Raw genomic sequence first — 14,278 nt, 5'->3', positions numbered from 1 at the left:
GTAGAAAAAAAGACAACTGTTCCTCCACCATATTTTCTCAAAACAAACCCCCATGATTTATTAGGGGAATCCTGCAACCCTCAACTGCAACCTTGAGCATTGCAAAAGCAGATTTGGAAAAAAACTTGTGTTTTGTGCCATGTGCTTTAAACCATCCACTAGGACCATGAAGCCATTAATTGGGTTTTTAAATATTTTTAACAAGGCAACCTCACATGGACACGACATGTAGGTGGACTGCTTAGTCTTAACTTATAAAAAAGAGATTCAAATACAGACTGCACACTTCCACGAGAACTTTAGTGAGATTTGGAGTTGGAGATAAGAGGGGGGTCTCTGCGATTAGCAGCATCAACAATGCAAAAAGTCACAGGTCAACAAACACAACATTTAAGGACACACATCTACACCATTACCGAGTGTATGAAATGAAGAGGTCAGTAAATTCCGATATACAGCTGACTTCTTCAAAATGGTTTTATTTGACAAGGGATAAGGAAAGACAATGGGGGCATAAAACTGTGCATAAAAGTGAGAGGGAACAGGACAAAAAAAGTTGACTAGGAAATAAGAATGACACCATTCCCTGCACCTCATCACAGCAATATTACGTGGAGAAAGCCATGATTTATGAGGTTGCACAGAGTGAGATTGTGCTTGACTGCTGGGCAGGGTGAATTGACATGCATGAGAGATGGCAATGAAAGCATAGCTATACTGCAGCTGCCCAACACTACACTACACTGCGCCCCCTTTCAGTGGAGAGAAGTGGAAAGAGTGAATGAGGAAGGAGGACAGTGACTGAAGATGGATGAATAAGATCAGTGTATGTTGAGACCCTGCCAAAATAGACTGGTGCTTCTCAGAACCTGCAATACTTGCAAACTGTGATGAAAAAAAGTTATATTTACACCCTCTCAGCAGTAAATAATCCTAAAACAGTGAACATATAAGTAGCTTGAGGTCCGACTTTTTGAACTACACTGCCCATTGCCCATTTAAATCTACAGAAAAGACAGACATCGGATGAAAGAATTGTATGTCTTTGCACATCAGTGATATAATGTGGATAACACAAATACAGACATCAGGCTATTTTCTCTGTATTTGCCTAGAAAGCTTGTGCAGTCATAGTCAAGAACACTTTCAAATGTCACTCATCTCAAGAATAAACAGGCATGTGTGACAATGCATTTCTGTGTTTTCTTCAGCAGCTGTCATCTCAGCGGGAGGTCCTCCCAGTTCGATGGGAGGACTTTCTGGCCCTACCGGCCATTAAAGCTGCTGCCTCATCCATTCTTCAGTCAACCTCTCCCTACTCTGTGCTTTTATCTAAACAGCATCCTTCCTGCTTGACTTCAATCTACAATAAATCTGAAATTAATTAATGACAGATAACACCTTTATATATCACTTTTGTGTGAATATAATCTCTCCTTAAGTCTAGGTTAGTTTACCATGTTATGAATAGATTTACCAACTCGACTCATCTCTAAACGCACCAGAGTTCCATTCAACCACACTAAACATGGCTGGTGTTAATGCAACAACATATATATTTTTTGTATTCTGCATTCATTTGTTATCTTAGACAAATTAAAGCCTGGAATGTGACACTACATTCATCAAATTTAGGTCCGGCCACTAAAAAAATCAGGACAGAAAGGCACAAAAATATACAATACAGTGATCTGCCATAATGTTACAGAAGCAAGTAAACACTGGTCTGACTGGCATCAGATTCACATTGTGGTACAGCTGTCTCTAGCATTTGATTTGCTCAGTGAATGAGACTCTGTTGTGTCTTTTTGTCTCTCCATGACAAAGGCAGCATTACTAAAGACAGAATAATATTTTGAACTTCTACAAGTTACAGGTTCAATTCTGATTGCACATGGCAGAACATGCCAATATCTGTTTTAGCATCTCTCCATCTTAGTCCCTATCTGTCCTTCAGAACCAGCTGTGTGTGTGTTTTGAGCAGCAGCCAATGCTCGAATAGCCAACCCTACAACTGTCACAAGCTTCTATGCCAACACTAACAAATGGGCTTTAGATGAACAAAGAGTGGTTTGGTGACCTACTCTGGATGATCATACATTAACAGCATTTTCTTGGACCATCTCTCACCATAACTCTTAACCACAACCACAGCAAAAAGCCAAACATTCATTCTGAACACAAAGTTTTTTGTCCAACATCCCCCTCATGCTATAGATTGACCTCTGGCCTTGCAGCTGGCTGCTCCCTTCCTGTTTCCTGCTGGTTGTGATAAAGAAGCAGAGCTAGCCAGCCAGTAGTGCACTATTCTAATGCACCACAGCACAGGCAGCAAGGGTCAACCTTACAGAATGAGAGTCTGTCTGGACCAGCACTGACACAAGTAGCTATAACAGCATCGTGCAGCTGTATTATCTTTTCTACACAAGGCTTAAGAGAAAATGCAGATCAGTCCTGAGCTCAGCACAACTAAGCTACCATAATCAGTTCCATTCAATGGATTTCAACTACATTTTGGAAACCATTTTCTTTTAAAAGGATACATAAATCCATGTTTCTTAATAATTTTTTATAGAATTGCAAACATCAAAAAGAGTAATTCTTTCGCCATTTGACAGCAAGAATGAGTAAACAAAATGTTGGAATTTGTTACTTTATTAATTAAGAAAGTAACTGAAAGATTAATCAATAATTAAACCAACCATAAGTTGCAGCTCTTTATAAGAAACATAACAAAACAGTTTCATATATTTAGGTATGTTTTGGACACAGAGAGTAATCATGTCATACAGAGCGTAATCATGTCATACACAGAAATTAGCTGTATGTGTTGACTAGGAATAGCATTTTTTGTCATTTTGAAAATGTAACTTTCAAAAGCTGACTTCATTCCAGACATCTACCAGGAAACTGGCAGATGCTCATACTGCTCATACATTCCCTACCTACTACAGCCATCTTAAAAAAACTAAATAAAACAATTAACAAAACAACTGCTATGTACCCGTGCAAATTCAGACTGCAGCATAATGTGCATTTTAGTTTTTAAATTAATATTAATTCAGGGTTAACTCAGACCATAAGTAAGGAGAAATTAATAATAACTGGCAATGCATTGACCAAAAAACCCCAAAACAAACAAAACTGCTCAGAAATCCTCTTAAAACTGCTGAACATTCATCTAAGAGCATATTTGGGCACATGTTTTACCCTGGGGAGCTGAGTAGCATTATGCTACCCACCATCAGCATGTATTAGTGAGAGAACGTGAGACGGCTGCTCAGTGAGGCCACAGAAACATAAATATACATGATGCTCTGCCATTTGCAAGCGTGAATATATATATGTATGTATGTATGTATGTATACACACACACACACACACACACACACACACACACACACACACACACACACACACACACACACACACACACACACACACACACACACACACACACACACACACACACACACACACACACACACACACACACACACACACACACACACACACACACACACACACACACACACACCGCCCCAAGCAACAAGTTTAGACAATGGTGCGGAACACCTGCAGCCTCAGAGGTGTGACCTATTCTTTCCATTTGTAGAACCTAAAGTATAACCCTTTAGCTGTTAAGCTAACCACCAAGAGCTTTCTCCTCTCTCTCTCTATCACAACCAACAAGCTCACTGCTAATATTTTATTCATAATATAACCATCAAACAAGTCAAGTGAGTCAGGTGATATTTTATAGGGGCTAGTAAACAACAGATAGGAATAAATATAATATAGCAAAACGTAGGTTCACTACCAAAAGACACAAAAACACATCACTGCAATTTTCACCATCAACCCTTTTCCCATTTGGACAGTTTGACAGCAGGAGACTGTGTAGTCTGTGAGGACACAGAAGATTTCTGGTTCAACGTAATCATGTTTAACACGCAGAGCAGGGCACTCTCACATGATCTTTTCCTAATAGGCAATCAACAATTCACTGGTGCTCTTTACTTATGAAATGGTCCATGTCTAAATATAGTGACTTTAATCTTCAGCATCAAACAACCCACCATTTTTCCTTTTTCAATGATAAATGTGTGAGTGGGAGTAGCTATATTAGTAAACGAAATGTAAATGGTAAAACCTGAATAATTGATATTGCACATTCTTATAGCGTCTGTATATATGTTTTAACATAGTAATAAAAAAGCAGCCTAAATGCTGTGTTCTAAGGGTTAAGGTTGATGTAATCAATCACTGGCACTGAGTGAATTTCCTGATCTGATTTTTTTTAACAATTCTATTGTGACCTGTGCAACAGTACAAATTAAGATTTATATACAAAAACACAAACAAACAACAAACAATGTACAAATTATCAGGTGACGTGTTAAGAAGCAGCAGCCACGAACACAGAAGATAACAGTGCCAAGCACCTGTTACAACCCACTGAAAGAAAGACCCCACAATAAGCACATGCAATCTGCCTTCACTACACTATTCTGTGGATAGAGATGCAAAAGTAGCTCTAGTCTACTATAGGCCTTTCTAAAACAATAAACACTGTGGGTGGCTAAAAAAAGAAAGAAAAAAATTACGTTATAGATGATGGATAAAAAGAAAAATAACACTTCATCGACACTTATTCATCTCACTAGTTTTATCCATGAACTTGTAATACTTTAGAAGCATTCACAATTTGTAATAAACAGCAGAAAATACAGACACATTAATGAAACAACTGTATTATAGTTTGAGTTTTTATTTAATTATTGATTTTTTTTGGCCAATTTCTTACAGCCGCTTTTAATTTAGCATTTATTGATTGCAATTTGCAAATAATACAAACATTTTAATTCTGTAATCAGTTCCTAAAGAACACTGACGTTTTATGTCGCCACTAATTATATAAAGCATTTTTAAACCGATTATGTAAATACATGAACCAGGTAACCAAAAAATCCAAAAAAACTTTTGGATGAAAATGCAAAGTTTCTGAGAACACAAATGGGTAATTAGTAATAACTAGTAACTAATAACGATAATAATAATGGTAATAATAACAATAATAATAATAATAATAATAATAGGTCAATGCAAATTATTACAAAATTGCAAATGTTGACCAGATTAATTGATTCAGTCTACCGCTAAACTGTTACAGGAGGGTGCATCAAAGCTTCATGTCACCTGTAACTTTGGCCTGAATAAAAGTTCAGCATCAGATACGGTTGAATAAGTTCAAGCTTGAGGAAGACATTCCTACAAACCACTGTAATGATCACCTACGCATGTATGGAATGCATGTTTCTATTATGTAAAGGTTTGGAGCAATATGCTGTCAGTAAAGGAAGGTAGTGATGAGGGACGTAAGTAAGATGGGGTGATAGCAGCAAACAGACGTTTGGATTAAGCTCTTAATGAACTACTGCATGTGTGATGAGGTGTAGAGCGCTTATGAACAAATATGTTCTTCAATATGAGTTAAACTGTGGATAAATGTATCTTTAAAATTTTCAAAAAGTACATTTAAAAGTTCAGAAAGCCAGGACCATAAATCTGTAGGCCGGGCAGACAAATGAATATGCTTACACACAGCAAAAGTATCCAGAAGTTATTATTCATCCTAGGCTAATTATACAAGCCTACCATAGCAGGATTTTGGTCATACTTGTACCGAAACAGTCACATGAGACACTAGATTATTGTTCCTCTGAGATCAAACAACATTTTTTTATGCGCTGTGTTTTTTGCTAGCAGATCATGAACTTTTGTCTTATGGGAGTTTTCTGGCACGTTTGAATTTACCACAGGTGGAGTCTGATCAAAATAGAAACAAGAGGAAAAAGGGAGGTGTGCGTGTGTCACATTATGTGATATTTCAGGTTTGGGTTTGTTTTTTTTTTAAAATAATTTTGCAAAAATAATACATTTACATGGAATTATAGGTGTACGTTAATGGGTATGTTATATTTACTGTGGAAAAAATTTATTTTGCACCTGTAAAATAAAATAAAATTGTGAGTTCGTAAAGAGCAAAGATGGAGCTTTCTTTTTTCAACCCCACCACCACATAAAACAATCACAAAGAGGAAACACCTTTAAATTGGTTGCCATCGGTGAAAATAAAGTTCAGGATGTGAAAAAGTTGACAAAAACTCAGCTCTGAGTGAAGCATGCTTTTTAAATGAAAGCCAACAGCCATAATGATTTTGATGTTCAACAGATAAGGTGTGTGAAGACATGAGAGAGAAATGCGAGAGCAAAAGACTAACACCCACAATAAATACACGGTTTCACAACACTGTTATTATAGGCCTCCAGGTTTGATCACTTTTTGCAGTGTACACTGTCCTATGGTGCAAATGCATCACCCTGCAGCCTATAAGCCCACCACTTCCTGTGACCAGCTGGACCTATCGACGGTGGTCAGGATACAAAAGCAGCTTAGCCTGTCAAGATGATCAAACAGTCTCTCACAGAGAGGTCAAAGCCATGTCCGGTGAGACACATGGGGGAGGGTTTTTATAAGGACACATTGATCAACACTGCTGTATTACTCTGCTCAGGGACTGCGCAGAACTGTGTAGTGCTTTACATATACGTTTCCTATCAGACCGCAAGTAAAATAAGGAACTGGCTACAGACAAAGCAGCTGTGAAAACCAAGAAGCTCACAGGGACACCACATTCAAGAGATTACAGTTAGAACTCACATTACCTCAGTTAAAATGAACTACACTACAATGTTGTAGCGTACACAAGAGCCATAACTAAATGCCTGCTGACTTTTGAAATGAGCCTTTTGAAAATGTCCACAACTTAACATGTACTTATTTCTTAATTTACAGTAAACCAAGTATATATTTAATTGTGGACATTTGGTTGGACAAAATAAGCAATTTTCATTTATGTCACCTTGGACTCCTCTATATTAATCTATACAATTGCAACAGTGGTTGGAGAAATATTTGAAGAATATAGAATTTTTTGAAGAATATTTCATAATAAAAGTAATTTGCTACCTGCATCACTTCACATGCCCTACCCTGGGATCTGGAATAGCTCTCACATGGGCCACAACTTTATTCATTGTTGTAGTTTGTGTAGTTTTATTATTAACTGTTAACTGTAATAGGGCTGTAACAATCTTTCTAATAAATGATTAGTCAATTCCGGATACTAAATTAAACATTAGTTTTATTTTTTTAATCAATTAAAACAAATTTTCTGAATGATCAGCGACTTGAATGTCTGTCCTTTCTCTCCCCCCTTTCTGTCCCCCACCTCTCCGCTGTCCCCCATTTTTCCTTTCACCCCAACCAGTCGAGGCAGATGACTGCTCATCTCTAAGCCTGGTTCTGTCAGAGATTTCTTCCTGTTAAGAGGGAGTTTTTTCTCTCCACTGATCCCTAGTGCTTGCTCATTGTGTGAACTGTTGGGGTTCTCTCCTCTCCTTGATGTTGTTAATCTACAGTGCCTTGAGATAATGTATGTTATGATTTGGCGCTATACAAATAAAATTTAATTGAATTGAATGTGAATATTTTCTAGTTTCTTTGCTCCATATCACAAATAAATCCTTAAGACTGATTAACTTTTATTTGTGGACAAAACATTTGAAAACATAATTTCAAGGAATCGCCAATGAACATTTTGTAACTTTTTATGGACCAACTAATCAATTTATCAAGAAAATAATTGACGGCTTAATTAATTAGGAGTCATCCCATATTGATTTCAGATGTCTAGCTCAGTCTAAATAATCAAATTAATATTTAAACTGATCTCTGATGGAGATTATTCCTCTTTAGTCTCTTTTCAGAAAAGTCACAAGAAACATTTCTACACCTCAGTGAGGAAATAAACGACACATACTTATTTCTGGTTGGGTGAGACCAGAAATGTTGGCTGTGCCGTCTAAGCCAGAAGAGGAAGTGAGTGACACAAACCAGAAGGAAGTGTTGACTGTGTTGTGTTGTGTTGATTCTGTGTGATAATGTGCTGCAAGTGGTAATAATTAGATCTTGCTCGCAATAGACTAATGTATACCCACATTGAGGCAGTTGTGTATTTACCAAAGTTCTGGCAGTTTAGTTATCTCAAATTTGAACTCTGTATGAATTGAAGAACACTGTGAAAACAGTGCTTAATCAAACTAATTATATATGTATGTGCACATTATTTGCTTATTCTCTTAATGCTTAATGTTCAGCTTTTCATTCTAAGCCATACGCCGAGTTCAGCTGCAGCACAATCACATGCGAGTGTCTCTTACAGCCATTGGTTAAGTCTGTAGATTCTTAAGTGGGCTGACACCCATTGGTTAGTGTCACTGCCACTGCTGTCTCCACATAAACAATAGCAGCCTTTGTGTGTTAACGTTGGGCCGTGTGTTCTCCCTGCTTCAACCAAGAATTTGTGTCAGTAAAGCATCTTGGTGGTAGAGTGACGATGAAAACAAATTTCACAGAATTTTTTTTTTTAATGAATTATACAACTTCATCGTGGTAAATACAGAGTCCTCTGGGATAAAAGCGTCCTCTGCTTTCTTGTTGCCTTTGTGGGATTTATTTATTGTGCAACATTACCATCGTGGTAAAAGACAGAACAATCTCACTACGGAACTGAGCAACAACATGAGGATGTATCACCTAGAAGTGGCTAAATAAAACAAGTACCTAATCTTCCCACTAAACAATTGGTACCAGCAGAATAACTGGCACCTGCATGGCTTTGCTTCATTCCATTGTTGTACTTTGCACCCTATAAGATCAAGATGGGAATGAAGCCATTCAGCTTATGTTCAAATGGTGCATATTTTGGCGTTTCTCATATTTCTGATTTTTAAGCATAGGCCCGTTCTGTCTGCAGTCCATTAACAGCCACATTACTTCAAGTGGTCTCATTTGTTTGTGCATCGCTTGTGGACATTTGTGCAAACATGCAAAAACATAACTGTCTTGCTTAGATAAGCAAAATTACTGTGCAAACCAATGAATTACCACTTTATGGTCAATAAACTATCTTCTGGGTGAAGTCTTTGTTACACAAGATTGGGAATAAGAGATGACACATTTCCATGGTGTTACCACAGTTAGTAAAGTCTCCCCTCAGTGCTCAGTGTTAAAGAACAGCAACTGACTGAATAAAGCTTTATTTAAATAAAAAGTATGTACACAGGGTGCATGCTTTCATGCATATGCTCAACGTCTACTTTGTTTTTGGTGTATTTGCTTATAATGCACAACAGCGGAGCGTTAAGGAAAAACTTTTTAAGGGCAAAAATTATAGTATAGGGACGTTTCTGTTTTCATGTGGATAAGGCCTTGCAGATGTCGAGTGTGGAGTAATCCTTTAAAACAACATAAATGAGAGAGTTCATGAATAAACTCCAAAATCCAGTTTTACGATAGAGACACAATTATTACAGGTGGACGAAAGGATTAACTGATCACTAGATCTCCCTGGCCCCTGCACTGTATGCAGTGGGGTAAAAGTAATCACATGGCAGGCTAACTTCAAAGACGTACAAACTTAATGCAACTTGGTCTTGAACACTTATCTTATTAGTCAAATTGTATTTGAGATTAAAGTTGGGCTCATCGCATTTGTGTGATCTATTTCAGTTTACAGTTTGTGAGTTTCTGCAGAGAATATTTAAATCACTGACATTTCTATGAACAGCTATCTGGATGTCCAGAGTTCTTCCAGTGTCACACACGCCCCATGACAAACCAAATTAATCAAACCATGATTCAAACAATTCCAAGTTTATTTTAAGCTATTAGTCCACCAACATGTATTAACTCTTTACTCAAAATAATTTGCTCTCAAGGGAAAAACTTGATCACCCTGTATAACCTCACATAAAATGCAATTAACATGTGAGCCCTTTTACTTTTGTTATGCATACAAATTACTTCAGTCAGACACGGGCTGCCCCCAATGTCAACCAGTCTGAAGCCCCCCCAAAAGAATCTGACCTCCTGTTTTGAAGAATGGCGATTTGGCAGGTGCCAAGGCAAGTCAACCAGAAATTCACAGACATCACCATTTTCTACTAAATGGGAACACAATTTACAAAATTTACATTTTCTTCTATTGAAGAAGAACCAAACCAAGCAAATGAGACCATTAACTAAGACCATTAATTAAAATGATTAACATTGTTGTAAATCAAGGGGTATTTAGGTTTTTTTCCCCATAGACTACCCTTCAAACTGACTTTTCACAAACACAGGAGTCACTCCCTGGTCCTATGGATGGAAAGAACCAGAAGACCACTTCTTATATACAGACCACATGCTAACAAGAGTAATAAGAGTTGGATAATTTGTTTACGACATGTGATGAAAAGTATTTGTCTTCTTACACCCAGCAGCAAATCCAACCATCATTTTCTTTGATGCCAGCAAGAAGTACAGATGATCAAAAGACAGTTTTGAAGACATGGACATACAGGACAATATGATGCCTTTTACATTGATGCTTGAAAGGCCATTTATGGTGATATAAAAAATTGAGAGCAGCAACTAACAATGCATTTTTGGTCTTCAAGTTGCATATGGTTTCTTTTGTCTGCAAAGGGATGCTTTTGCTCCCTTTTATTTTTTGTGAGCAATGGAAACAGGAAACATACCTGGTTAATTATTACTTACACAAGTCTTTTCACACATAAAAACAGACATTGGCTCATTTTTTAATGACTTTTGTTTAAGGGATGACAAGGTTTGGCGAATGCAAGAATGTAGGAAAAGGAGCGTGAGTCCCTGTGTGCTGTTCAGCAAGGAGGGATTTCAGCAAGACACAAGAACAGAAAATACTCAAGTAAAGTAGTACAGATTGGAAGGCATAACAGATAAGTGACAAGGAGGCAGCTGTAGATTTAGTGCAATTCTGACCACATTTGCTCACAAACCACAACCCCTCTTTTGTTCACACATCTTGAGCTACAGTATAACCACCCTGGGGGTTAGGAGAGGGTGCAGTTGTTCACCCTGCACCTGCATAGTCATTGTTTTCAGGATGAACTGCTGCATTATGAAGACAACACTTGGACAGGTGAATTGAGGAAAATCTGAAAACCAATCACCTCTTGTTTCATATCAGCTCAGTTAATATTAAACTATGTCATACTTTAATCCACTTTACTCACCTGGGTTGTGAATTTTCTTCATACATGCGTTCTTTGCCCTCCTTGAACAAGCTGATCGTCTGCTTGGTCTTCTTTGTTAGGTTCTCCATGAAGACCCGGAAGTACTCGTTGTCCCCCAGAGTCTCCATTTTGCCCTCATAGCGAGACAAGATGGTGCGCAGGTGCTGGTAGGTGTCAGGCAGTAGATCCAGGATGTAAGGGGGGCTGTTCTTCAGAGCCAGCTTGGGGTTTTGGCATAGACGCACCACCTGCAGTAAGAAAGGATGTAAGTGGGAAGACAAGATACAGTTACAAACACAAAGATGTGTGTGCAAGAGGGAAGGCAGTGAGGAAAGAGACAGTCTTTCCTCCCTGCTGTCTTCAAGACAAGAAGTATTACAAAGGGAGAGAAAATCTGAGATCTGTTTTAAGTGCGACTACATACATTAATCCTGTGCATGTGTAAGAGAGAAATCTTTTCTGTATTAAAGCACTTATCTTTAGTGCAGAATATTGTCCATGAGCCCAGACTCAAGAAAACCCTGAAAGAAAGGCCCCTGAGAGCCCCATCAAGCTAAGAGCTTTCAAAGTGTGGCAAGTCTACACATTACATAATGGAATGCACCCTAATCCATAATAACATCACAAGGTATTTCACCATTAAAATAATTTTGACTCTAAAGATTGGGGTGGAAAATGGTAAAAACATACCTGTATTCAACCATGCCACTAGCTCTCTACATTTCTTATTAATTCCATATGCAGATGTATATCCTTAAATGTGCACGGGAATGCTTGCAGCTTATTACACAACTACAAAGCCAAGGCTGAAGAGAATTACCACCATTTCCACCTCTACAGAATTTTTAGAGAATCTGTTCATGCGTTCACACTTCTGTATTTCAATTATCTGCAAAACCTAACTGAAATTAACTGACAGTGATACTGACAAGATGAATATGTACTTCAGTGAAAGTGGCAAATCAAACTTTTTCCACTACAAAATACAAAAACAAGGATAAAAAACATGTAATGTCAAACAGTACGACTGATAACCCCTGTCAAAAACAAAGGGAGAATTACGTAATCTGTGATTGTGCAGTCTTTTTAAACATTCAAGTTAAGTCATCCCCTGTTAATGGTCAGACCATGGGAAATCAATTACATGCCTGACTTAAACATGTTCACCAGACTATATGAATGCATCTTTTATCTTCTGTAATGTTCAACCTATCCTCACCCATCTCACTGTAATGTTGTACTGCTTCAGAGCCATTTTGTTGACAATTACAAGACACTTCAAGGCAGCCTACAGTGTGCTGTAATCAAGCTCACTGTTTCAAGTGTTAGTCTGTAGTGTATGAGGCCAAATTACTGTTTACTAATCATGTATGAGTTGTAAAAATAAATATGGCAGGAATGGCACCTCAAGAATGCCAGTATGAATTTCCTTACGTTTTTGGAAGCCATTGGTTTGTCATTATGGGAAAATGGGACTTCAAAAGAACTTCAATCAGTATACAATTGAAGCAAGTCTGGAACAAGAGAGCTTTATAATCATCATCAATCATAAAGCAATTTTTCAAGCACAAAATATCCTGCTGACATAAGAATTTATTTGGTGATACAGAATGACAGAAATGATGGACTCTGTGGAGGAATCCCAATCTGTGTGGGCTCACACTAAAAGTGATAAATAATGAAAAATTATTCTGGTGATTGGTAAAGGAAAAGAAAGATTGATTAATTAATTAATTAATTAATTAATTAATTAATAAAAAAAAAATTCAAATACAAACAAATAAACATAATGAAATTATTGGGAATAAGTCATCTCAGTTTCTAAATGGGCCAGTGTGCTAGACCACTCCATTCAACATTACTATATCAAATGTCTCTCAAAAGAATAAGGTCACTGACACTCGGCTGCTGGTAGAGTATTTTAAGCAATATTACTTTCACAAAATGGAAACTATTTTTAGCAAGCAGTATTTGATTGGTGAGTGAAAATTAAAGGTTCCTACTGAAACTGGGGGGGAAATAGATTACTGGCGAAATATCTTTCACAGGCAATTACATCAAGTGCCACCCACTTACATCTTAAACTTCATCTATATTTAAAAATCTATGGTTTTCAACAAATGTCAAGAATAATTGCAGAGCATGAATGCATCAATGGATGTGAAAAACAAATGTGGATATTTTAAAGCTGCAGTACGAAACTTTTAAATATAGATAAATGTCTATTACTTTCAAACCATTGCCAAACCAGTTCATACACTGATGACTAGGCCTATCAGCTCCACACAACTCCCTGTATATTATTTAGTGATCTACCACACCCACACTTAACACAAATTAGTCAAGCTTGTGGACATGACTCTAAGACCGTCTGTGTTTATCAAGGATACTGCCTTGAAGAAAAATCTTGAGTGTCTCCATGCTAAACAGCATTCCACTCATCTTTTGCTTTCTTTCATTCTTTGGTTGGTTCTAGACTTGGAGTGAGTCTTGTAGCTTTAAAATATCAACCTTGTTTCAAGGTTGGCCAGGTAGAAAAAAGTTGTCCATGGTTGAATTTTTGTAATGTTCAATGTAAAAGCTAATCTATTACTAGTTAATATTATTCAGTCGTGGAAGGTTATTCAGTTTCATAATATCCCTTACTTTTCTTTCAATAAAGTTTGCCAATCAACCATGTTCTGAATCTGGGTATTCTCTTCATCTTTAAACACCATAATCGCATGAGACCACTCTGAAAATCAAAGCTATCTTTGGTGTTATCAGAGCAGACAGAGCAGAGTAAAGGTAGGTGTGAGACACAGCACTGAATGCTGTTGTATTATACTTGTTTATGGCAAAGGGAGGACAAACATTTAAAAACACCAATGAAAAAACTTTAAGCTACTCAAAAGAGCAGATTTTCACAAATCCCTTGCATTTGTAAGAATGGCTGATTGAGTTTACACACACACACAGCTTCAGATTTTGGAAAATAATACCTAATTAGCTTGACGCTTACAACAATACAATAGCGGAGGCAGTAGTGCAACACCAAATTGTTAAACTTATACTGTTGTAAAGTTGAATTTTCGATGAAGCTTCCTTAACTAAGAACCTTTGATCAGTTCAG

General features: G+C 37.4%; 1 protein-coding gene across 1 annotated transcript in view; it reads right to left on the bottom strand.

Annotated features, from left to right (window-relative positions):
- cbl (Cbl proto-oncogene, E3 ubiquitin protein ligase) overlaps positions 1-14,278 on the bottom strand; it is a 31,932-nt gene that overhangs the window by 15,319 nt on the left and 2,335 nt on the right. The window contains exon 2 of the mRNA XM_044031783.1: positions 11,167-11,414. Coding sequence (XP_043887718.1) covers positions 11,167-11,414 — 248 coding nt within the window. The remainder of the gene's footprint in view (positions 1-11,166; positions 11,415-14,278) is intronic.

This window comes from Solea senegalensis, linkage group LG8 (genome assembly GCF_019176455.1).
Source record: "Solea senegalensis isolate Sse05_10M linkage group LG8, IFAPA_SoseM_1, whole genome shotgun sequence".
NCBI classification, from domain to species: Eukaryota; Metazoa; Chordata; class Actinopteri; order Pleuronectiformes; family Soleidae; genus Solea; species Solea senegalensis.
Note: the sequence above shows the minus strand (reverse complement) of the source record. Positions and strands in the feature narration are given on the sequence as shown.